At 38.1% G+C, this 27541-nt stretch overlaps 1 protein-coding gene across 3 annotated transcripts in view; it reads left to right on the top strand.

Moving 5' to 3' along the window:
* LOC126092122 (testis-expressed protein 2) overlaps positions 1 to 27541 on the top strand; it is a 335634-nt gene that overhangs the window by 226568 nt on the left and 81525 nt on the right. For all 3 annotated transcript variants that reach the window (XM_049907564.1, XM_049907563.1, XM_049907562.1), the window contains exons 8-9: positions 6257 to 6620; positions 25702 to 25911. In XM_049907564.1, coding sequence (XP_049763521.1) covers positions 6257 to 6620; positions 25702 to 25911 — 574 coding nt within the window. The remainder of the gene's footprint in view (positions 1 to 6256; positions 6621 to 25701; positions 25912 to 27541) is intronic.

The raw sequence follows: 27541 nt of genomic DNA, 5'->3' as shown, positions 1-27541 counted from the left end.
CATTCCCAACCCTTTGCCAGGGTGATCATATCCCTGTGGAAGATGCGGGTGCATCCAGTCTACCCACCCAGCAGTTCCTTCACCAATCACGTCACAGGCTTAACCTATACCTTAAGAGGCTGGGCCACCTGTGGAAGCAGCCATGACATAAACCAACTCTGCTGCAATAACAGTACAGATTTTTATATTGGTATGACAACCAGCAAGTTGTCCACCACAATGAATGGCCACTGCCAAACTAGCCAAGAAAAAGTTTGACCACTCGATGGCACAACATGCAACTGGCCACAATGTACTGGACTTCAATGGGAACCAAGCAACTTGGGCCATCTGGATCCTTCCCTCCACAACCAGCTTTTCTGAACTTTGCATATGGAAGCAACCCTTGAAATGCATCCTGATCCCAGCCTCTGTTAACCCACTGTCCCCTCGTCCTCCACCCGGCAGTTTACTCTTGCTCGCACCTATTACTCCCTCCCAGTTCACAACACCTTCAGTATGTCCCGCTGCCCACCAACTCTGATGCTCTCTGCATCACATGCCTAGCTTGTGCTCCTGTCACCCATCTCTCCTGTATTCCTGCCTCCCTCTGAGCCACTAGCTACCCACCTCTAACCCCTCTTCCTGCCTTCTGCCTCCCCCTCTACCCACCCCAACTGGCACAACCCCCATCCCACTCTAGTCCACCTTCTGAACTGCAATCCTGTCCAGTTGACACAATATAGAGGTGCAGGCATGTGCACACACACACACACACACACACACACACACACACACACACACACACACACACACACACACACACGTGTGTGTGTGTGTGTGTGTGTGTGTGTGTGTGTGTGTGTGTGTGTGTTAGCTCAAGAAATGATTTATTCTGAAAGCTAGCAAGTTTCCTTTCTTTTTTTGTGTGTCCCTGTCAACTACTCAATGCTTTTGCATTTCAGTGAGTGGTCTCCTTTACTCCTGAAGTATTTACATTCAACCAGAACTTTCTGATTATAAACAGTATGTGTAGTTAGACACAGATGAAATACAGAAAAATAAGTTAATTAATTCTACATCTACATCTATACTCCGCAAGCCAGCCAACGGTGTGTGGCAGAGGGCACTTTACGTGCCACTGTCATTACCTCCCTTTTCTGTTCCAGTCGCGTATGGTTCGTGGGAAGAACGACTGTCTGAAAGCCTCCGAGCGCGCTCGAATATCTCTAATTTTACATTCGTGATCTCCTCGGGAGGTATAAGTAGGGGGAAGCAATATATTCGATACCTCATCCAGAAACGCACCCTCTCGAAACCTGGCGAGCAAGCTACACCGCGATGCAGAGTGCCTCTCTTGCAGAGTCTGCCACTTGAGTTTGCTAAACATCTCCGTAACGCTATCACGGTTACAAAATAACTCTGTGACGAAACGCGCCGCTCTTCTTTGGATCTTCTCTATCTCCTCCGTCAACCTGACCTGGTGCGGATCCCACACTGATGAGCAATACTCAAGTATACGTCGAACGAGTGTTTTGTAAGCCACGTCCTTTGTTGATGGACTACATTTTCTAAGGACTCTCCCAATGAATCTCAACCTGGTACCCGCCTTACCAACAATTAATTTTATATGATCATTCCACTTCAAATCGTTCCGCACGCATACTCCCAGATATTTTACAGAAGTAACTGCTACCAGTGTTTGTTCTGCTAGCATATAATCATACAATAAAGGATCCTTCTTTCTATGTATTTGCAATACATTACATTTGTCTATGTTAAGGGTCAGTTGCCACTCCCTGCACCAAGTGCCTATCCGCTGCAGATCTTCCTGCATTTCGCTACAATTTTCTAATGCTGCAACTTCTCTGTATACTACAGCATCATCCGCGAAAAGCCGCATGGAACTTTCGACACTATCTACTAGGTCATTTATATATATTGTGAAAAGCAATGGTCCCATAACACTCCCCTGTGGCACGCCAGAGGTTACTTTAACGTCTGTAGACGTCTCTCCATTGAGAACAACATGCTGTGTTCTGTTTGCTAAAAAATCTTCAGTCCAGCCACACAGCTGGTCTGATATTCTGTAGGCTCTTACTTTGTTTATCAGGCAACAGTGCGGAACTGTATCGAACGCCTTCCGGAAGTCAAGGAAAATAGCATCTACCTGGGAGCCTGTATATAATATTTTCTGGGTCTTATGAACAAATAAAGCGAGTTGGGTCTCACACGATCGCTGTTTCCGGAATCCATGTTGATTCCTACAGAGTAGATTCTGGGTTTCCAAAAACAACATGATACATGAGCAAAAAACATGTTCTAAAATTCTACAACAGATTGACATCAGAGATAGAGGTCTGTAGTTTTGCGAATCTGCTCGACGACCGTTCTTGAAGACTGGGACTACCTGTGCTCTTTTCCAATCATTTGGAACCTTCCGTTCCTCTAGAGACTTGCGGTACATGGCTGTTAGAAGGGGGGCAAGTTCTTTCGCGTACTCTGTGTAGAATCATATTGGTATCCCGTCAGGTCCAGTGGACTTTCCTCTGTTGAGTGATTCCAGTTGCTTTTCTATTCCTTGGACACTTATTTCGATGTCAGCCATTTTTTCGTTTGTGCGAGGATTTAGAGAAGGAACTCCAGTGCGGTCCTCCTCTGTGAAACAGCTGTGTTTAGTATTTCAGCTTTACGCGTGTCATCCTCTGTTTCAATGCCATCATCAACCCGGAGTGTCTGGATGTGCTGTTTCGAGCCACTTACTGATTTAACGTAAGACCAGAACTTCCTAGGATTTTCTGTCAAGTCGGTACATAGAATTTTACTTTTGAATTTGCTGAATGCTTCACGCATAGCCCTCCTTATGCTAACTTTGACATCGTTTAGCTTCTGTTTGTCTGAGAGGTTTTGGCTGTGCTTAAACTTGGAGTGAAGCTCTCTTTGCTTTCGCAGTAGTTTCCTAACTTTGTTGTTGAACCACGGTGGGTTTTTCCCGTCCCTCACAGTTTTACTCGGCATGTACCTGTCTAAAACGCATTTTACGATTGCCTTGAACTTTTTCCATAAACACTCAACATTGTCAGTGTCGGAACAGAAATTTTCGTTTTGATCTGTCAGGTAGTCTGAAATCTGCCTTCTATTACTCTTGCTAAACAGATAAACCTTCCTCCCTTTTTTTATATTCCTATTAACTTCAATATTCAGGGATGCTGCAACGGCCTTATGATCACTGATTCCCTGTTCTGCGCTTACAGAGTCGAAAAGTTCGGGTCTGTTTGTTATCAGTAGGTCCAAGATGTTATCTCCACAAGTCGGTTCTCTGTTTAATTGCTCGAGGTAATTTTCGGATAGTGCACTCAGTATAATGTCACTCGACGCTCTGTCCCTACCACCCTTCCTAAACATCTGAGTGTCCCAGTCTATATCTGGTAAATTGAAATCTCCACCTAATGGGACTAGAATAATAGTTGCTGGAATAGTTGCAGATAACTGTGTTTCAGTGTGCCTGCTTTGTTCACTTGCCATAATGAATCACATAAAGCAGTTTTTAATACATTTCTATGAAATGCCTCAGGATGTTGCCACAGATTTACAGAGCACTATGTTATTCAGTCGTCTAGCATTGCTAGCTCCAGCAGCCCAATGCACTTCACAGTTGAAAGCTGGCAACAGTGCTGCCAGATATCAGAGCTTTTCTATCATCCTAAAATGTCTCATTGCTGCATCATAGTAATATGGAAATAGAATTGTTAAAAGCACTGAACATTTTAAAATATATTAACAACTATTAATGTACAGCAAACAGTGGCATTGTCCCCCATTTCAACAAAGTCTTTATATGATTTTGGTATGTTAATAAATGGTTTGTAGATTTGCTAAAGCTTCCTATTTAAAAATATTAGATGTGGTGCAACAAGGCTGCTGGCATTTTCAGGACCAGTCCTGTTCTCAGTCCTGTCAGATTCCATCCTTGCTACAGACATCTGCACACTATAACTACAGACATCTGTGCCCTGTAACGTTGCTTTCCCACCTATGGAATGACTCTTTAATAATCGTCTCTGACCCATGATGCATTTTCAGATTTGTGGTGGGGATGGCATTTGAGAGATGAATGTTCATCATTCCATTGTATTATGGTCATTAGCCTATTAAGAAGCCCAGAAATATTTTATAATTGACCATTTTTAAATAGAAATACATTCTGTATACAACTTTTTTTTTAAGTCCTAATTTTTATAACATTTAAAATGAGAGCAATGGATTTAGTGTAGTATACACAGGCAATTCAAAGGAAAGAGGCTCTCTTGACTCTTTAAGTTGTTGTTTTTTGGTCCTGTCATCAGAATTTTTATTTCAAATGAGTATCTATGTAGTGTTCAGTGTGGAATTGGACACAACACAGAAAAAACAATTGCAGGTAAAGTAACATTCTGCATTACATCTGCATACATACATACATACATACACCACAAGCCATTGTAAGTTGCATGGCTTAGAGTACCTCATACTACTACTGATAATTTCCTTTCCTGTTCAACTCACAAATAGAATGAGGGAAAGCAACTGTCTATATGCCTCCATATGAGCCCTAATTTCTCTTATTATTACCATTATGGACCTTAGACAAAATGTATGTTGGCAGCAGTAGAATTGTTCTGCAGTCAGCTTCAAATGCTGGTTCTCTCAATTTTCTGAATAGTGTTCTGCGAAAAGAATGTCTTCTTCCCTCCAGGGATTTATGCTTGGATTCACAAAGAATTTCGGTAATACTTGTGTTTTGATTGAACCTACTGGTAACAAATCTAATAGCCCACATATGAAGTAGTTTTTATATCTTCCGTAAACCTGACCCTATCATCAGTACTTAAGAATAGGCCACACTAGTGTTGTATATGCAGCCTCCTTTATAGATGAACCAAATTTTCCCAAACTTCTCCCAATAAACTGAAGTTGATCGTTCACCTTTCCTACTACTGTCCTTATGTGCCCGTTTCATTTCAAATCACTTTGCACCGTTATGCCTTAGATATTTAATTGACATGATTGTTTCAAGCAGTACACTATTAATGGTGTATTTGAACATTACAGGATTATATTTCTTACTTATCCACATCAACTTACAGTTTTATACATTTAGAACAAGTTGCCATTCATCACACCAACTAGAAATTTCATCGAGGTCATCTTGTATCCTCCTACAGTCACCCAATGATGACTTCTTCCCATACACCACAGTATCATCCACAAATAGTCACAGATTGCTGCTCACTTCGTCCATCAGATCATCTATATTATACAGAATAATAGCAGTCCTCTCATACTTTCCTGGGGTACTAAGGACGATACCCTTGTCTTTGATGAACACTCATTGTCGAGGACAATACACTGGGTTCTATTACTTAAGAAGTCTTTGAGCCTCGCTCATACCTGGGAACCTATTCCATATGTTTGTACCTTCATTAACTGTCTGCAGTGGAGCACTTTGTCAAACACTTAACAGTGGAGTAAGAAATTTTATCTCCTTGTTGGTGGTGATTGAAGCTCACTGGTCACCATATATTACATTTTATTGGTGGATAATTTTAATGTTAGCCAGGAGGCAGATATAATGTCATAGAGTTTTAGTTGTTTCTGTACTGAATTACTATGTGGTTTTGGTGAGTTATCTTTATATATAGGTGTGCTTGGGTGTGGGGGGGAGGGGGCAGCCATGCATGCATGCACGCACGCACACGTACACCCTCACATATCTTGGGGAATTTTATGTGACACACACACACACACACACACACACACACACACACACATCCAACCCTAGGCCATTATGATGTAGATGACTAATGGCACCCCCCCCCCCCACCCACCCACCACTCTGTGCCCCTCCATCCACTTTCCCTCTTTCTCCCTCTCTCTGTCTCTTTGTCCCCACACAATTCATCTATAGGTGAGTGATTGCCTCTTCTTATTGCCATCCACTATGACAATTTTTGTTGTTGATGAAGATTGGTAGATTGGCAACAGGTTACCCTCCTTATTGTGGTACTCAACATTGAATAATAATATTCTTTCAATAAAACCACATTAGACAAAAAGATGCACAGTGTATTTAAATTCTTGCTAATGTTATCAGGACCTTATGAAGGCATTTAAAGTGAGTCAGTATGTAATTTTCTGTGTTTTTATCTTAATAATATTTAGACATAAAGATATCCATGGAATGTGCATTATATTTATTTATTGTTCATTTTTAATCTATTTTAATTTTTTATGTTAGGTTCAGACGATTTGCTGGTGCTGCAATATTTGCATCTAGCCCTGTTAATCATGAAGAGGAACCAGCTGTTGTAACATCAACACAACCTCCTCCTTCACCTCCTCCACCTCCACCAACACCGAAAGTAGCAACTGGACAATCATCAAGTGATGCTGAAGTTACAGCACTTTTGAGTCAAGCTGCATCATCTGCCTTTAAATCAGAGGGACAATTATCAACAATTCCATCAACTGTGTCCATAGCTCCACAAACTTTGGATCAACTCAATTTTAGTGATTATACTCGCTTCATGTCACAGTTTGACTTGGAGTTGTGTGAACCTGGTAGCAGCCGTTCCATTGGACTGCAACAAAGTCTATCAACTGTGAGTCTAAGTTCTCATTTTATATAAGCTTTAAGTGCAATCAATAAGTTCACAAATAACCACAGAAAGGAAGGAGTTAATAAGAAAACATACTAAATAAGATGAAGTTCTTCAAAACTATAGCTGGAATGTGATGAAAATATTTTCCTAAGATGACATAAAAATGCATTGTTATCACCATAAGTCTGTTTTTATAGTTCCTCTTTTTTTAACATTGTTTCAGTTTTGTTTAATACTATGTATTTTATGGGCTTTAAAAACATAATACATAGTTCAAAAACTATCTGGAAAATTTTCAACTTGAATACACTGTGGTGCAACACACAACATTTAACTGTCTTTTAGACTAATGTAATTTCAACTTTTAATTCTTACAGTGTCATTTTATTGTCACCTGTTGTCACATTTAAGGGAAGGTACATAGACTTCAGTATTACCTGTACTTCATACAAACAACTTGTCTTGACCATTCCTAATTTTTCAAAAACAGTCTAGGTAGGGGTCAGAGGCGTACTTATGTGTTTTGTGCTGCCTTGCTGTCAATGGTCATTGTGACATGTGATGGGAACGAAAGGGAATGTGGCAGTTGCTGGTTCTACACAGTCAATGAGAGAGCAGTGGGCAGATGATATATTTGGTAGCAAGAGACATTGTAACATTCTCACGTCAGTATAAAGGTGAAATCCAATATGTATTTGTATAAAAACAGCTATGTTGTCAGGTCTCATGATAATTACAACCTCAGAAATCGCAACATATTTGGAAGAGACCGCCAAAAATTTTTGACAGCAAAGATATGAATTTCACAACTGTGTTATTAGAATAATGATTAAAAATGGTGATACCAGAGACAACAGAGTTAGTAAGTGAAAAAGATAGAAAAGAAAATGGCCTGCAAAATAATGTAAACAATTTATTTTTGTTTATTTTATTTATCTTTGTATTATAAAAATGCTGACAGTAAAAAAAAAAGTGGCATAAATTTAGAATAGGTATAACGTTAACTTTTTAGGCAGATATTTTCCGTCAGTAAAACAGTTTGTAATTTTGATCCATCAGAATATGTTAAAAATAAATTTTTCTCAAGAAGCCCCTTAAAAAGGAGGGGGGGAGAGGGGGGATCAACTTATAATCAAGTTCATCTTATATTCGGGTAAATACAGTAGTCTTTAGCATCCTACTTAGGAAATGAACATACTTCTTTCAATTTGAATGCAGTGGAAGTTGAGAAATTGTGAAAAGATTTTAAACTTATCGTGCATTGTGTTCTGGATAGGTTTGTCCCATGTAAGCATATTAAATGCAGAAAATACCCCAGTTTAATGATGGTATTTGGAAAATTCTGAGGAAACAGAGATTAGTGCATTCTGTGTTCAAAAAAGGGTGCATAAATGCTGACAGGTAAAGGTTTGAAGAAATTTGTGCATGTATAATGAGAGCTATGTGAAACCAACATAAAAACTTCAACTATCATAGGTTACAGAAAGATCCTTCTAAAAAACTTAGATAATTCTGGTCCTAAGTAAAAATCACTGAATCAAAAGCTTCTGGTCAGTTACAAGTCCAGGAATAGAAAGCAGCAAATAATCTCAAGTCTCGCATTTAAAAAACAATCTTACACATAAGAAGATAATAATTCCGTGTAGTTATCTGATGGCTCTACAAGTTCTCCAACGGGTGAGGTAGAAATGAGCAATCCTGGTGCCAATTGAAAACAAATAAGGACAAGACCCTGACAGAACTACGGTACAGTTCAGCTTCAGAGAGAGTATCATGTGACACTGCCCCTTTTTTAGCTTCATTCAATGTCACTCGCACAATGAACAGCCCCAAATAACAGGGAAAAGAATGAAGATTACTCTGCTATATAAGGGGGAGAAAAGAATGGGTACTGAAAATTATGAACCAGTATCCTTAACTCTGGTCTGCTGCAGAATCCTAGAGCATATTCTAAGCTTGAGTGTAATGTCTTTCCTAAAGAGAGAGAGAATCTCCTGTCCATTTATTTTTATTTAATGCATGGCTACACCACTAAAAATTAATATTTGCTGTTATCTCAAAGTAAAAACTAATATCCAGAGCATGAATATGCTCTATTGATCCCTCTGTCATCACCAGAGACTCTATTGGATTGCAAGGGAAAGACCTTAGAGGACATATCTGGACTACATGGTGAAAATTCTGCTTTTCAGCACAGCAGTCACAACTTGGAGAAGTTATTTTCTTACTCTTATGAGAGAAGTGGCACACCTGTCAGTACAGGTACTTACTTATTCTGTTAAGAACTGACCAGATCTGGTGTGGCAGTTCAAAGCCAAGTGATTTGGTTTATTTGTATGGGCCCTTTAAGGTGTTCCATCATAGCATTAATCTGCCATGAGTGTCTCCAGCTGTCTTAGTATTAAAGCCATTGTCAGCTACCATCTTTGTACTTTCCAGGGGTGGGTAATGGAAGCAAAGCCTTCTTTTATCGATTGATAGAAAGCGTGCATGAACAGGGAGATGAGAATTTTTCTTTGCACTTCCCTTCTGCAGAGACAGAGGTGTTATGTGGCAGAATATTGGTAGCCAGAAAGTAGGTGTAGGTTACAAGACGTGTGGTACAGTTGAGCTGTGTGTCAACAAGCCTTGTATGAGTGCTATTGAAGCTGTAAAACAACAGGGTAAACCAATCCAAGAGCAGAAGTACAGAGTGTTGAAACAGGGGATCGCTATGTTGTACATCAGAGTTACTGGAAATGTTATATCAAGTTTTGATTTTGGGAGATCTTCTTAATGTATATTGTTTGTAACTGAGCACTACATAAAAGTGTGACACTTAGATAAGTTGGCTTATGTTACATCTGAGTAGCCTTTCTTCAAAGCAGACCATAAGCTCTTTGATGGCCAACTTATTTTTTATCTGAAACTGTGACACTGCTGTCTCTGTGACACTTGGCTACAAATCCCATTTGCGAAAATATTCACCAATAATTAATAAAAATCATTAGTCGGTACTAACTCAGTAACTTCAAGATCTCTTTGCTTCATTTCAGTGCCCAGTCATTAGCATACCTAAACTTTGTTGATGTGGCTTTCAGGCATATCTGATATGTAAAAACTAAACAGGAGAGGGGCCAGGACATATCCTTGTGGCAGCCAGATGTTTAGCTTCATCTGGGAGCTCATCTTGTTGCCCATTAGTACTTGGAAACATCAGTTACTAAGCATTTCAGTGATGCGCTTACCAATTTTTAGGCTTGGGATGACTTGTTGAAGCATTAGTATGATACCCTATCTCACTGATGCAGATATCACACTGTTTGCAAATAAATTAAAAACTGGTGGAGATGACTTTTTAATAAAATTGATGAGTCAAACCCCTGTTGTGAATGCCATTTTCCTCTTTTTCTTCAGACATTGTGAGAGCTGTTGCACCTGAGCCATGTGTCATATAATCCGCTTTGCTTTCTAGGGGTTCAAATGAGAACAGTTACCAGTTCATTACCTCAATTTGGAAAGTAAAGAAAGAATATTTTCACAGACCTTTTGTGATCATGTTATTCTACAACCTACTGCCTTCCATATGTATCTTTTATTACAACCATCACCCATTTTTTGTGTTTCTTATCTTTTGTCTTCTTTCTGTGAACTGCATCTTGTCAAAATTTGTATGGTCTGTTGTTTGTTGGTAGTGAGAGAGTCACAGTTCACATGGCAGTGACTTCAAAATATCATGAAGCCATAAAACACACATATACTATCTATAATCGTTTCATTGAGCAAGGACTTTATATTTCTGGATCAGTAGAAATCACAAGAGTTTTTGATGTACATTGGCTGTCAAACAATAGCACTGTAGTTATTTTTAGTTTTATATTCTTGTTGAGAATTGCTACATAATTTGTAACAAAAAGTACCATTACTGACTGAATGTATCAATAAGATGTTTTTAATCTTCAGGTTTTAACTTCTGCTTTCATATGTGCTCTGTATGAACCATGAAGTGTGATATTCTGATACTGCAGCAATATGGAGACACACTCAGAGAGCATGTGCAATAGTATTTGTGTAGCAGATAGTTCACCTTGCAGCAGCCACAATCCCAGCAGACACGAAAGATGACTCTCAGCCACAGAAAATAAATGTTCATCACAGGGGATGATCAGCTATTTGTATCTTGACTTTCAAGGCTCTGTACTGAGATCCTCACCAACAACAATTAACTCATTTGCTGGACCTGGACATTGAAGTGGAACTGTGATTTTGTGTGTTGTGTTCAAGATGGCTGTGGTTTTGTTCATTTTGATTTTAGCTCATGTTACTTCCAGTCACAAAGTTTGCTCCTTACTAAGTTCTCAGCCATAGACATAGTGTTGATCTCAGTTCCACATGCTACCTGGTTCATGGCAGTGATCTGCCTTATTTGTGTTGGACTAAAGCACAAAACAAATCATTGGTTTTTTGTCTTACTGGTTGAAAAATGTGGAGCCTGCATCACTTCTCTCTCAATGGGAATCTTATGTGGTGGACAGAACTAGCCTAGTGTCCTATTTTACTGCTCGTATATTCTTCAGTGTTGATGTGTGTTTTATTTATTTTCTAAATTTTCTGAGGACATTTTTAGATTTTTATTTATATTCTCTTTTTGTGAATTATTTTACTTGAAGTACTTTACTTCACTTCAAAAAATGGAAAATGACAATATTATGAAAGGGGTAGTTGCTACTCACCATATAGCAGAGATGCTGAGTTGCAGATAGGCACAACAACAAACAAACTGTCAGAAAGTAAGCTTTGGGCCAACAAGTCGTTCGTCACACACACACACACACACACACACACACACACATATGACCACAGTCTTTGGCTGCTGATACCAGACTGCAAGCAGCAGCACATGATGGGAGATGGAGGATAACAGAAAAGGAGAGAAGTAAAAAGATTGTGGGTGTGTTAGTGGAGTAGAGGGCTGTGTAGTGCTGGGAATGGGAACAGGGAAGGGGCTAGATGGGTAAGGACAATGACTAATGAAGGTTGAGACCAGGAGGGTTACAGGAACTTAGGACATACTGGATGTAGTCTCTCTTCATTTCTTTTATCTTTCATACTCACAATATGGTTTTTTTGTATCTTTCCTCTATCCCCACTTTCAGTCTTACAAAAATTTGAGGGAGAAGTAGTTCGTGATCTTATAATAGAATTTCATTAAAATGTAAACAAATGGCAGCAGATATAAAAATGAAAAAAAGGGTGCAAAAAGAGTACTTTTCAGAGCCTGAGAGCCATGAGTCTGGTAAAATGGGGGGAAAGAGTTATCAGTTCTAAGAATTAAATAGCAAACTCATGTAGGACAATAAGGCAAGAGGAGACAAAACTAGACAGAGTGACATGAATCCACTAAGAAATATCAATGAGAGACAAGATTTGAAAAGTATTTGAACATGAAAATGGTGCTGGACCATCAGAAATGACCATTTCTTTTATGCGCTCTTCCAGCAGTCCTTCATACATTTCTTTCATTGCTTACCTTTTTGTGTGGCTCACAAACTGAGATTGGTCACACAAAGTAATATTTGAAATATCTGCTTTCATCGTACTTCACTGAGATATTATATGAACGCATGGTGTCTGTTCTTTTGGACACTGTAGCTCCTGTGGCGATGCCAGACTAGAATTCGGGGATTCAAGCCTGGGATCTTCTTATTACTAGGCAGTTGCATTAACCATTGTGCCATCCGGACTCAGTGTTTATTGCAATAGCGCAGACTATCTCGGCACATCTCCCAGCTGACTCACAATTCCACCTAGCACCAACTATCTGCAGATGCCGTCCATGCCCTCCATGCTCGCTACATTGAGATTCCCACAGTAGCTCAAACATACATGTTGATCTGCACTGATGATGGTGGATTCATTGCCCACCGAGGCGAATCAGTTCCTTTTCCTTTCTTCCCCTTCCACCTTCACTTTACGCAATATATACCACAAGGAACTATCGATGTCAGGTGCATTGGGACTTGACTCCCCACTCCCCACCCTCCTCCACCCTCAATATGTATCACAGCTGCAGATTCCACATGGTGTCTGTTCTTTTGAACATGTGCGAAAGAACAGACACCATGCTTTCGTATAATTTATTCAGCCTGTAATGTAAGAAAAAAAGAGATTTTTTTGAATAAATTATAATTGTATATTATTGCGTGGTTAACATGTTCTGTGCTTATTGGTATTCTTTCGGGCATCGGACTTCCTTACATTTTTGTTGAAGCTGCAGGCGGCGGAGGACTCGGGGGACGCCGGCGCTTGTTGTAATCATGAAAATCCTCTTCTTGTAATTTTCCTCTTCACTTAAATCAATAAATAAAATGCTTCATATGGTACTTGTAACATTATATCATTTACTCCCACATATAATACATTGAGATCACAATACTTCATCTTTAAAATCGCACATCCTCATTGTCCTTCTACATATGAGAGTTAGTTTGTGTCTGTCTCAGAACAAAAAAAAAAAAAAAACTGTACAACCCATTGAATGAGAAAATGTTTTTGTTTGTCTGTGCCTTACGGCACATTCATAATTAACGTCTTTGTCAACCCTCTGGTTACTCGGTGTTTCAATTTTTTTTTTTTTTTAATAAATCTTAATTTTACGGCATCCTGGGGGTCTTTCATCGTGTACTTATACAAGCTCAATAGGCAAAGAACCCACCACCTCAGTGCGATGCACAATTCAATTCGAACTCCTGCAGGAATCTCAAGGTAGTGAACATGGAGGACATGGATGGGAACTGCAGATAGGTGTCACTAGGTGGGAATCTGGGTCAGCTGGAAGGCATACTGAAGTAGTCAATGCAATTGCGATAAACATTGAGTCCACATGGCGTACTGCTTACCACAAGCATGAAATCCCGGGTTTGTATCTCAGTCCGACATACATTTTCATTCCTGCTGATTCCGCATAAACTCTCAATGTAACTGACATAAACAGTTATTTCCTTTTCCTTCCTTTCTCCCCCCTCCAACCTCAATTTAAATAACTGAGATATATTTCTTATTGTTTCTGTTCTGTCTGTTGGTGTAAGACGTTGGTTGAACACTCTAGAACACATCAAACCGTATAGAATGATCAAAATAATTCAGTATAAAGCATACATTAATTTTTACACTGTAGTCACTGTGTGGTCTCTCTCTCTCTTTATTCTATTAGTACTGGTTATCAGTATTCACTAGCTTTTGGAGAAGCAATAGTGTTGTGCTAGGTTTGAAAAGTTCTACTTGGATTCATGCTAGGTTTGTAATGTCTCACTGTACTGTCTTCTGTATACTCGGTGTGATCTGGAGAGTAGGCTGATGGTAATCTGAAGATAATATGAGATGGAGCTCTGAGTATGGCGTATTAAAAAGACACACAGACCAATCACAGTTGCTGGCAATGAGTTGATGCAATTCAATGTCCTCTGATGGCTGTATACGATCACCTGGCAGCATATGATGAGCCTTCTGCAGCAGCAGCTTGTGGTGGTCATTTTGAATGTCTCTTCTGCAGAGATGTGGGCAGCACGTGATGCACCATGTACAGTCAATGAAGACACTGTCAATACTGCAGTCTCTTGCCAGGTTACTTCTCACTTGAGCCCATATATGTTTAATCAGAATCCAGTGTGTGAGATATTTTGAAGCAATTTTGTAGACCTATAGCATGCGGATTTTTGCTGTAAGCTTTATGATTTCCATGTACCCCACTTAGTCAATATTTCTTTTAGGTTCAGTTTCTGCAGTTGGAACTTTTCTCTGCACTCAAAACAAAATGTCTGCCTTTCTCTACTACACTGTCAGAGCTTTATCTGACATGCTGTAGTGTTATGGAACATTATCCTTTATTATTGTTGAATACTGGACAAAAAATTAGATAACTATTCTGAGAAAATTGTGGCATTCATTTACTCTTGGCTGCCACCTTGTTTTCTATAACCAAACAGCTACAATCAGTTTGAAGTAAAGCCTTGAGACAAGCCAGCATGATGGCCAGTTATCCTGGCACCCGTGCCTGTTTGTGCTTGTGTTGTTCCTTGATTGGTGTGATTTGTACAGCCTTTTGTTGACCTGTAACATCCATCTTGTCAGACCACATAATGTCTTTGAATGCAATGCTTCTCACAGCACGCAAATACAAGCATCTCCTGTCCTCTATGATTATTCTTTCAATGATAAACATTGAAGACGAATAGTAGTGCTCTTGAATCCAAGCACAGGAAGGCAGTTTGGGAAGTATGTCTTACTCTCATAATATAACTGCACAGATGTCTGTATACTGCATCCTCCTGTTTTGCATCCAGCGTGGTTACCCATTTGTCATAAGTTCTTTTCGTGTTTGGTGCTTCCAGATGTGAATGATGTGGGGATGCTTCATCATCCTCATCTTTCTTTTGTTCCTTGTCTTTTCCAATCCTCTGCACTGTAAGCGTATGAATGTTAAGTGCAGCTATTGCTCTGACCACCACATTTAAAATTGGACCCCTACTATTGGACTTCATTCAGAGTGCAAAATTTGCAGCCTTATCTATGAATTGAATTCCCAGCCCAACTGCCAATTTCTTTGAAGCTGGAAAACATATTCCTAGATGTTCTATTTAACACGCTACTACTAAAGCAATGCTACACCAAAACAATAGCTCACAACAGCTAACAAACACAGAATGCTGCAAAACTTGAAAACCCTACTTCACAGTGAGACAATGGGAGATTAGCAAGCTACTCTTGCTTGACACCACATGCTACTGTTTACTGACGGTGTGACAACAGAGTTAGATGTCCCTGCCACCTGTTGGTGGTGCAGGAGATGAAGCTGTTTCATTGTTGATGTTACCTAGACAATGGTATTATTTTGTCACATGTTATTTTAATTGCGCTGCAACATTCACAGGGAAACGTTATAATTGATGTGACTTTTCAGACTTTCCCAATGGATCTGTTGCAGATACTCTTCTTGGGTTAGCTGTCGGATAATATTGTGCAGATCTCACAATATTTCATTGATATGGCTGTTTGGTATCTTCATTTGCTGGTAGCTTACACATGACGGGAACTTCACATTATGTCCATAAAATTAGTGTCACTGTATTTGAAGATCTTTTGGAACCTCTCAGCTGTATCCTGAGATTGGGTACCAGGGCATTAGCTGTCTGGTCCAAACACCAAGGTAAAGTTTGCCAAATCTAAAAATATACTGGTTTCGAGGCCCAATTGCAAGAAGAGAATGCACCACTTTGGTGTACTGTGTTTAATTTCACAGATAGTATCTTAGATGATGCAGTGGTTTCGGTGATTGAGAAAGCTCCAATCCCAGATGTGATAGCTGGGATAGTGCAGGAAATTTTGAAACTTCCTCGTGAGTTTGCAGAAGCAATTAGAAAGGACATCTGCCAAATTTTAACCCGAGCCCCACCAAGAAAGTTCACCAGAAAGGAAGGCTCTGTAAGATTTGAAAACAGAGAAAGACCTCATTATTTTTCATGTCAACAAGCAGAATGCCTGGGTCCTTCTCTTACTAGCTGAATACAACAGAACGGTAGAGCCACTGCTCAATGATCCTGCTTATTGCAATCTAAGAGAGAATTGGACTGGCAAGATTCAGAAAAAAACATTAAATCTATTTAAGAAGAGTTCTACTCTGACTAAAGTCATTAAGGGCCTGTGCAAGCAGGCTGCAGTTCCCCCAAGACTGTACGACCTACTGGAGGTACATAAGTATGGCTCTGCTTTTTGCCCTGTAGTGAGCAATATTGGAGCCCCTACCTATATCCTCTCTAAACATCTTACTTCACTGTTGGGACTTCTTGTTGGCAAACGTGACTGTCATATCTGGAATTCAGAGGACTTCATAGGATGACTGAAGGTGCTTAAGTTACAACTGTCAGATCTTTTGATTAGTTTTGATGTAGTATCTTTATTTATAAAAATACCTCTGCAGGGCTCTTTAGAGCTTATCTGCAATAAATTTGGAAGACTCTGAGGAAAAAGCACTGCATTTAGCATACCTTCAACCCCCCTGCTTCTGGCAGTATGCAGAAGATACATTTGTGCTGTAGTCCCCTAGAATAGACACATTACCAATGTTTCCCCTGCATTTGAAACGATTCCATCCAAATATACAATTCACCATGGCGATGGAATAAAATGGTACCTTACGGTATCATGGTTATAAGAAAAGACGGCAGTATGCTGGAACATAGTGACTGCAGCAAACCAACTCAAAGACACAAGCTATTATCGTCCAGCACAGTGCGGTAGTGTCTTACGCTCTTTGGTATGTAGAGCAGATGTGGTGTCAGATACTGACAGTCTGCCTGGTGAACTACAACACCTAAGAACGGTGTTCGGCTATTCTGATTGGCAAATACACCATGCATTCCATTTCAGGCAAGTTATACATTCCATTCCAAGCAAGTTCATAGCAGGGTTGTAAATAAAGATGCAGAGGCACCATTTGCAATGGTGTTCTTGCTGTATTTTGGCAGCATGTCTTGAGCAATAGAAAGAATCCTCAAGAGACACAATGTCAAGTTTGTTTTTCGGCCAGCAGCAAAATTGAGGATTTATTTATGCTTGATCAAAGACAATCTTGGCTTTAGGAAACATGGCTTATACAAGATCCCATGCCAATGTGTTAAATCTTATACTGAGCAGACCTGCTGAACCATGCAAGACATTGTGTTGAACACCATCATACACGGCTGAAGTTTCACGTTCAGTGTCTTCTTTCTGGGACTGTGTTTTTAAGGAGGCCATACATATCCTCACGGCAGACAATCTTATCAACACAGATAGTTGAAAACCTGCATCTTATCAACGTAGATACAGGTTTTCAACTATCTGTGTTGATAATTGTCTGCTGTGAGGATATGTGTGGCCTCCTTAAAAACACAGTCCTAGAAAGAAGAACACTGAATGTAAGACTTCAGTCTTCATGACTGACTCAGCACTCAGCTGAGATTTAATTCAGGTTTTAACCACAGGAGCATCTGGCATCAGAGTCATTGCCCACATGCATGGAAGGACTGTGTGTGGCTCCCACGAGGGTGCATTATAAGCACTGTTTTCCTCCAATGGTGAGCATTTCCCCACCATACATATTGCCTGCTCCTGGAGTGAGAAATTTTGAAGCCGCTGCATGCCTATCGTCAGTCGCGCATTGTAGCAGTCACAGTCATGCGTTGTAGCAGTGATAACAGTAGCTACCACTACCTGAAGGTGTCCAACATTGTATCTATGAAACATTGTGAGATTTGCACAATATGATCCAGTGGCAAAGCTGAGAATTATTACAAGCTTGGTGCTACAACATCGACCACGGAGTTCCTCTTCTGACTTCAGTCTCTTAGCTCCACTCGTCTTGTGGCCTTTTTGTAGTAATATTAAGCTGTGGTGTTGGAAGATTCTCTCCTGGCCATACGGTGTCTTGTAACACTAAGATTTGTTATACACTTTTTCTGCTTGTAATAAATATTTTTCTGTTGCAAACCAATTTTGTGTGAAGTCTTTTGCATTGCATTACAACTACTAATGAACTTTTAAAATGGCACCAGATGTACACTAATTTAACATGTTGTTTTCTTCTTTTCTTTATAATAATAAAAAGTAATATGAAATATTCCAAACATATGTGTTAATATGTTTTGTCTTTTCTTTACTTGGCTTTTGTGCATTGTGTGCACTCGGTCTTAAATTTTCCTGCTGCAGTACAAGGATAAATCAAATATAAACCAGATTTTATTTAAAAAGATTTTTTCAAAAATAAAAGACAAATATAATTTATGTTTCTTTATAGTTTTCTGTTTCAGCAATACTTTTTCCCACTTGACGGAGGATTTCTTATTCCAGTATTGTGGAATGTAGCTCATTGTGTCATGAGTCAATTGCGCCCAAATTTGTCCATGATCTTGTCGTCTTCAAATTGTTGCCCTCCTAAGGATTTTTTAAGTGTGCCAAACAAAAATCACAGGATGATAGGTCTGGGCTGTAGGGAGTGTAATCAAGTTGAATCCGGTGCATTTCTTGCAGTATGGGGCTTGGTGTTGTTGTGAAAGAGGATGACTTTTGAATCATTTGGTCTTGTCTGTTATGGTGACATACAGCTCTCACCTCATTCTAGAGCTCACGCTTGTAAACAACATTGATTGTGCATTGCTAATGCAAAGAATCAATGAGCAAAATGTCTTATCTGGTCAAAGAAAACTGTGAAAGAACCTTGTCACCTGACAGTTGAGTCCTGATTTTTCCTGAGGCTGTCTCCCCTTTCCTCTCCCACTCCACACTGGCTTGCTTGCTTGAGAATGTAGTGGCGGACCCCCATTTTTTCACAGGCGATTATCTGACTCAAAAATGCATCACCTTCTTTTTCGGGAGATCTTGCTGTAAGCCTCTGACTGACTCCCAAAGGTCTCTCTACTTCTGATTTGCAGTCGAAAGTTGGGAACCCACCTGGGTCATACTGTATTGTGCAATACGTCATTTGTGATGTGCTTGACAGCTCCCATAAGTTATTCTGACCTGTTCTGCAAATTCAGGTACAATCTCCCATCAGTTGTCTTCATGGATGTCTTGAGCCACACAAATGTCTTTGTCCACGATGCTGGTCCGAGGACAGCATCGTGTTCCTGATTTTCCACTCATTCTTGTCTATCGTTGAACTATTTATGCCAGGCAAACACATGAGTGCTTGACAGTGTGTTTTTCCCGAACTGTGCAGTCAATTTCCAAAAAAATTCCTCAGTCACCTGAATTTCTTCACCAATAAGAAATTTTATAATCAAGTATTGTGCAATGGAAAGGTGCACCTGTTACTCCGACATTGTGAACACTACTGTTATATTGGTTGGAGTGAGGAATTTCTGGCCCTCCGCACTCCTGCCCCCTCCCCCTCCCCCTCCCCCTCCCCCTCCCCCTGCCACTCCTCCTCCCCCTCCCAGATGCATATAAGCATATTAAAACCATGGTCCTGTCAACCATAGATGCTCAAGAACAAAAATCCTGTTTATATTTTATTTACTCTCATAGCTTGGATCCAAGGCCTTACTTAGCTTTCTTGAGTAATCCCAGAATCTCTCACTTTTTTTTAATTTTTTTATTTCTCTATGTGAACCTCTAATTCCAGAAGTTGCCAGTATGCCTCTTTTCTTTGTGTCTGTCTTCTGCCATTGGTAGACATCTTTTTTTTATTCACTTGATTGTAATTTCATTTTGAAAACACTTTCTATATTGATAGCAAAATTTTATGGCAATTCAAGTAATCTTTTTTGTTTCATTGGCAAGATCTTCCTCACTATTGTTCACAAGAAAATATTTCCCCACAGAAAAACACCTTTACAGTTCCTGAGAGATTCATCTAATTATGTTTTGTTTAAGCTGTGAATGTTGATTAAATGTTTATACAAATGATGAGACCTTATTTTGGAGTTGACATCCATTTTTTAACTGAGTACATTGATGTTCTTTAACATGTGGTCATTTGTAATGAGAAATTTGTCTTTCTCATTAATAGTTTCACTGCTATGTGATCTATATTTATTTTGTTGCATGTTACATTTGTCTATTGTTATTTATTGCCTGATTTAGAGCTTTCTGCTTTTTCTTCTTTGCCAACTACTACAAATATTTTTGATGAATCCTAGAGTTAATCATTTTGTGGGTTGTTGCAGTTGTGTTCATTTATATCACTGTGAGTTCTTTTGGGATTATGTTTTTTCAAATGAAATCTTTGCACAAACATGTATTTTAAAACTCATTATTTTTTGTTTTACTAATCGTTGTTTGATATTTAAGTAATTTTGTATTTTTCATTTAAAATAATTTACAACTTGTTAGTTTTATTTCAGTTCTTTCTTCAGTTTTCTGTGATGTTGTAGATATCTGAAGTGAAGTGTCTTCTGTTTCAAAGCATTGTACTTTTCATAGAAGCTTTTGCTTCTTGTAGTGTTTCAGCCAGTCTTGTGTAGTGATTCAGAATATAGAAACATTTGCCCTTTCTTTTTTCTTTGACAACTTTAAATGTCAGTGTATGTTGGCCTTATAGAACATGTATCAAAAATTGAGTCCGCTAGTATTAGTGCTAAGGTGGTGCTTGAATTATTGTCATCTTTTTTGTTTTATTTAAATTTTTTGTGTTTACTCTAGTTGTATGTAGTTGGATTTCCTTGATATAAATTTTAGCTACTTATGTTTTTACACTTTTCAAAATGGTTTCATAGCTCAAAGATTCACAGTTTTTTTGTTAATTGGCATGAGCTGTGTTGCCTGTAATGTGATATAGTGGTTAGCATCACTTGCTTGTGTGCTGTGGGTCACAAGTTCAAACTCAGCCACTGGTAATTATTTCTTATTTAGTGTTTATCATTTCTGGAAGCTTCCTGAAATAATCTTACTTTTTCAATGTTTGCATATTCTGGAATTTTCGGTGTTCGTATAAATAGCAGCATACTTCATGCAAGAGTTGTGTACCATCCTGTCTGGACATCCATGTTTTGTAATAGACATACTTTCAGTGCTAAATGTTGTACTTCATTAGTGACTCTGATTTCAGACCTGGACTTGATTGTGGTTATATGTGACAATATTGTTCCATTCTCCATCCACATATTTTTCTTATATTTGTGTTTTTTCATGACTTAAGATATATCTTGTTTTGTTAAAAACTCTTTATATTTTGTTCTTTTAGGATGTGCACTCTTAAGACCACATCAGTTTTTATGAACTCTGGATCTTGTCTCCTATCATCTTGGTGAAATTATAACACCATGAAATAATGATCATATTTTGCTTTTAGTTTTTCTGTTACATGTTCAAACACAATGCCCCCACATCCTCTTTTGTTCTTTTTTTCAGTTATGTTATCAGTGAAGGATCTTTATCCTCATATACACCCATAAAAGATTTTTAATCTTTTTTTTAGTAAATGCTTTAGGATTAAATGAGACCACTATCTGAGAAACAAATGAGACCACTATCCAAGAAGCAGAAGTGTTGAGTCATCAATAGGCACACACACACACACACACACACAAAAGAAGGAAAACTTGTTGGTTTTCACAGTCTGCTAGTAAGTTTTCATTGTTTTTGGTGAGTGGTCTCCTGTAACCCTGAAGTAATTATGTTCTACAAGAACTTTCCAACAACATTTATTTTTAGTTAAAGAATTTGTGATTTTTAATTTGTTTGACATTGAAATTGACTCAGTTTTTTCTGTTTCTATTAGTTATGTACCCCTCTTGACATTCACCCCATTTGGAATTCCTACATTGCCTTCTTTTGCATTCATATCCGTGGAAGCAATAAATCATAACATTTTGTTAGTATCATTCAATAGCTTTTTGAAACTGTTTCACAAAATACAGCCGCACAGGGTAGCCGTGCGATCAGAAGCGATTCATCATGCTTCGCATGGCTCCCCCCATCAGAGGTTCAAGTCCTCCCTCGGGCATGGGTATGTGTGTTGTCCTTAGTGTAAGTTAGTATAAGTTAGATTAAGTAGTTTGTAGACTTAAGGACTGATGACCTCAGCAGTTTGCTCCCAAAAGACCTTACCACAAATTTCCAAATTTTCCACAAAATACAGTGTTTCCTTTTCTGCATTCCTAAGGAACAGTTAATTGTCACCACAACGTGCTAACAATCATGTTAAAATTTAATGAGCTAATCCTTGGTTTAATGCATTTACAAATTTTCACACATACTTCTCTATTTTTTGTGGATATAAATGGCAATTTATATAGCCACTTTTGATTCATCAACATCTATTTTACATCTATATCTACCTGTCTACTCTGAAGCTGCATCCGTGTGATTATTCTGCAATTCACACTTAAATGCCTGGCAGATGGTTCAATGAACCACTTTCACACTATTTCTATACAGTTCCACTGTTGAATAGCATGTAGGAAAAACTGACACCTAAATCTTTCCATGCTGGCTTTGATTTCTCTTATTTTATTGTAATGGTCATTTTCCCCTGTGGAGGCAGGAAACAGTAATAATAATAATAATAATAATAATAATAATAATAATAATAATAATAATAATTTATTATTATTATTATTATTATTATTATTTTTGGAGGAGGGGGGGATATTGATGATTGAAATTTCATGAAAAGAACTAGCCACAATGAAAAATGCCTTTTTTTTAAAATGATTGTTAGCCCAACTCACTATTCATATCCATGACACTCTCTCCCCTATTTCATGATACGAAACAAGCTGCTCTTCTTTCACCTTTTTCGATGTCCTCCGTCAATCCTATCTGCTGAGGATCCTGCAGCACAGAAGTACTCCAGAAGAAGACAGACAAGTTTATTGTAGGCAGTCTCTCTAGTATTGATGTTGTGTGTTCTAAGTGTTCTGCCAATAAAACACAGTCTTTAGTTCATGTTCCCAACATTATTTTCTGTGTGATAGTAGTTACGATTTCAGTTGTTTGGTCATAATCCCTAGGTATTTAGTTGAATCAACAATCTTCAAATTTATGTAATTTGTCTTGTGAGTGAAATTTAATGTGATCTTTTTAGTACTCATGTTCAGGACCTTACACTTTTTGTTTTTTGGTCAGTTGCCACTTTTTGTGCCATACAGACATCTAAATCATTTTGCAATTGATTTTGATCTTTTAATGATTTTACTAGACAGTAAATGACAGATCATCTGCAAACCAACTAAGAAAGTTGCTCATATTATTGTCTCAAATTGTTAATAGAGATTACGAACAGCAGGGAATCCATAACACTTATTTGGAGGACCCTGAATATCACTTCAGTTCCACTAGATGACTACATGTTGTGACTCCTCTTGATGGTTAACATCACTGTAAAATGTGGCTTAATTAATTACAACTATTTACCATATATGAATGGGCTGTCAAACCTTGTCACAATGCCACTGTGGAGGATGGTGTTGTTGTTTGTTAGAATTTTGTTCCATTAAACAGGTTGATTATCGAATCCCCGCCCCCGTGTAGTCACCAGCCAGTAGGACAGATTGTTATAAATTTTGTGCAAGCTGCTTAAACAAATCTTATTATAAGCTTGATGAAACACTAATGTAAAATCGCTTAAAAAGTAATGCCTCACCATATCAAAAGAAAAGCTGAGCCTACATAATTCTTCCCCAAGACTAAGAGATCTCATAGATCCACTACATAAAACATTATATCAAATAATTCCACATGTGCAGAGCGAGATCACAATTAACACAGTACATCACACAAGAGATGTAAAACCAGAAGGCAATGCATAATTTTCACCCTGCTGTATGAGGTAGCCATATCCACCATCAAATATTTTGGTACATAGATCCTACATATGAATCTTGATCAACACAGTTTGTAAAATGAATTACCCATGACAAATAACAAGGAAAATGCCTGTATCATAGCAGACAGGACACCAAAGGGTTTACAAGCAAGCAACATTCCACCAGATGGCGATACTGGTAGAATATTCATTAAAGTAGAAAAACTACTGAACAATTTACGAATTGTAGCAATAAGAATAAAAATTATTTCCATAACAAGAACTATATGAAAGCTTTGTACAGTTAAACATCTAGTTTCTTAAATGCCTCACAGTGACCAACAGATACATTTGAAAGTGCCAGTAATAACATTTGTGTTATCTATGATACTACTTAACAGAGTATACATAACCAAAAGTATTCAAATATAAAAAAATATGAAATTGTATGAAAGTGTAAAATTAACATGAACTCCCTTAGTAACTTGTCCCATAGTAAGAAAGTACCACAAGCAGTTCAGAAGCGTGTTGTGGTTTTTATATCAGCATTCTTAGCACCAGTGTCTAATGATGAACATTTTGCAGATACAATTCTGGTAAACCTTATGAAATTTATTCATATTTAATAATTAGTATACCTCCTAAGTCTACATCAGGTTTACACTGCTCTCGTCTAGCCATTATAAGCCAACAACATGGAATCGTGTAAGCCCTAATGCATAACATCCTTTGGTATCTTTGCTGCTATGATGCAGGTATTTTCCTTGTTGATCCCCATGCTATGTGTCATGGATAACTCATTTTTACAAACTGTGTAGTTCATATTTTGCATGTGGAATCTAAGCATCGCACAGTGGGTATGGCTTCCGTGTATAACCGGGTGAAATTTCCTTTTGTTTTCTGGTGATACGATATGTCTACAGTAATGTAGTGCGTGAATTGTGACCTCACTCTGCAGATCTGGATATCATTTGATATAATGTTGTTACACAGTGATTGTGACAATCACTTAGTCTTAGGTAAAAATTATGTAGTCTCAACTTTCCTTTTGATATATTGATGCACTGCATCATAATACTTGTTCATGATTTATGTTTTTAGGTGATTTTATGTTGATGTTTCATTAAGCTGTTTAATAATATTGAGTTATGCAGCTTGCACAAAATTAATGATGGTGCCCTACAGGTTGTGAGATTGTACATAAGAAAATAAAGGACCCTGTGGTATGTATTTACATTATGGAACTATTGTACTGGGAGTTTGTACCATACCGGTTTTCCTTTTATGCAATTTTGTGTCAAATTATAGATTTGAAGATCGCTAACATCTTAAGCCAAAATTAGTAATCAATAAAAATAATAAAAGGCATGTTGGTAGATTTAGATAGATACTGTAGATAGATTTATTCATCTTATAACATACACTTTCAAATCATCGTTAGTATGATGTACTGGAGACATATGAAGATTTTTACATTATTTTATACACATTTCTGAGAAATTGCTACACAGATACATACTGTGGTTTCCAGTCTACAACAGCAAATGCATAATTTCTTTATTTAAACTGCAAAACTGTCTTCAAAGAATTCTTCAATATAATAGTGTGTATGTAGAATGTGATAAGAAGTTGTTCATAGACTGTGACAACAAATTAAATATTTTCTGCAGTTGAAAACCATATAAGATAAATAAAAAAGTAAAGATTCGTGTATCCAAACCCAGCAATAAGCATTTATACTTTTACTTTACTTAATATCATGTGAACAATTTTGTAAGTATGTTTTAATTTTTGATTAGATTTTGCTTCTACTTATAGCACCAAGAATCACAGCTAACACATGATGAGGTACCTGAAGCTGAAACAGAACAGGATACTTTTAAAGAAAGTGAAAAAGAATCCCAAGTCTCAGGAAGTGTGATGTGGATCAATGCACTGATTGGTAGAATCCTGTTTGATATTCTTAGCAATGAGTACTGGGTGTTAAAAATCCAGGAACGTATTCAGAGAAAACTCTCTGCCATAAAGGTAAAGTTGTTAAACTAGTAAAAATAATAAACTGGTAAATAAGTATTTGTATGTTACATTTTGAGGTGCTGTTGGTTTCTCATAGTGCATTCATTTCATTATATTTGTTTGCGCTTATGAGTACAAACATTAGCTGGCAGAAATAATGATGAGACTTGAAGTCCTGTACAGCACTGACACAAATGAAATGAAACATGCTATTTTGAGGTTACCATGAAGAGGAAATATTGTGTGAAAACTACCCTGTCAGCATTCGTGACCAATACCAAGAAGACGCAAAACTTGGGCAAATTAGAATACACTGTAATTTTCTGAAGATACACTGGGTAGTAACTTATCAGGAAAATATTTGTTGGTGATCCCTGTAGCTGAATTACAGTGTCATATTTTCTGTAGGGAATGTCACAGTTTGACTCTAGGTCTTCTTGCATTTTAGTCCTTGTCCCCCCCACCCCTTCCCTCCCCACCCCACTACTTCCCTCTCGTCTTTCTTAAGAGATTCTATTTATTTATTTATTGGTCCAAGAATCAGTGTTGTACATTGTTTGTACATATGATATAGGGCAGTGGTAAACCTAGTTAGTTTACAATACAGTAGTCATTTTGTGTACATTGTTGACATAATAAAAATGCATAATAATGTAGGTTGGTGAACTACATTGGTTCTACATGTGATAATAGCAGTTATTAAGTGAGATGACATGATAAGCACTATGTAAACTATATTATGAATTGACAGTTAGTGAAATTTGGTAAATGAGGTTTACTTATTATGATGTTCCATAAACTCAGACTGGAACTCATCGTTCTGTTGTGGTTATTGTGTGTCTATGAGGTCCTCCACTGTTCTACATGGAAAACATTTAGTTTATATGATAATATGGTATTAATTTTCCACATTAGATGAATTGGTAAGTTTGTTGTAGATGAAAAAGGGCCATCATTTATGCCCATGCTGTGTGTGTGTGTGTGTGTGTGTGTGTGTGTGTGTGTGTGTGTGTCTGATGGATCAGTCTTTCTATCACTTCTTTCACGCTATCTTCACACATTTCCTGAATTTCATGAACAACACTTCTCCAGAAGCCATTTTGTTTTGTCTTCCCTAAACTTCCTATTTATTTCATTCCTGTGTTACTTATATTGCTGTATTCCATTCTTCTCCTGAACAGTTTTGTATTCCCGTGTTTTTATCGATAATTTGCGAGCCGTTACTCTGTTGCTCAAGGTTTACCATGAAAAGTGTGAACTTGATCACCCTTCCAGAACCTCCTCCACTTTGATAGTTGACTACATATCTTTCTTCTAAAATCTTTGAACAAATAATTCTCAGTCCCCACTGTCACTTCCTCACATAGGACAACATTCTTATGTCGGAGCAGTTTGGTTTCTGTCCTGAGCATTCCACTGTACAAGAAGAGCGAATCAACCGGAGCAGTATTCCTGGATATAGAAAAGGCATTTGACTGCATCTGGCACAGTGGCTTCATCTACAGCCTTGATACACTTAAATACCCAGAGCTCTTAATTTTTCTTAATGACTCATTTCTTGCAAAACGATAGTGTTTCATAAGAACTGTTATTTGATCAAGCCAGACATGACCGATTGAGGTAGGAGTACCCAAAGATTCGG

This window comes from Schistocerca cancellata, chromosome 7 (genome assembly GCF_023864275.1).
Source record: "Schistocerca cancellata isolate TAMUIC-IGC-003103 chromosome 7, iqSchCanc2.1, whole genome shotgun sequence".
Lineage (NCBI taxonomy): Eukaryota > Metazoa > Arthropoda > Insecta > Orthoptera > Acrididae > Schistocerca > Schistocerca cancellata.
This window is presented reverse-complemented; position numbering and strand designations above follow the sequence as displayed.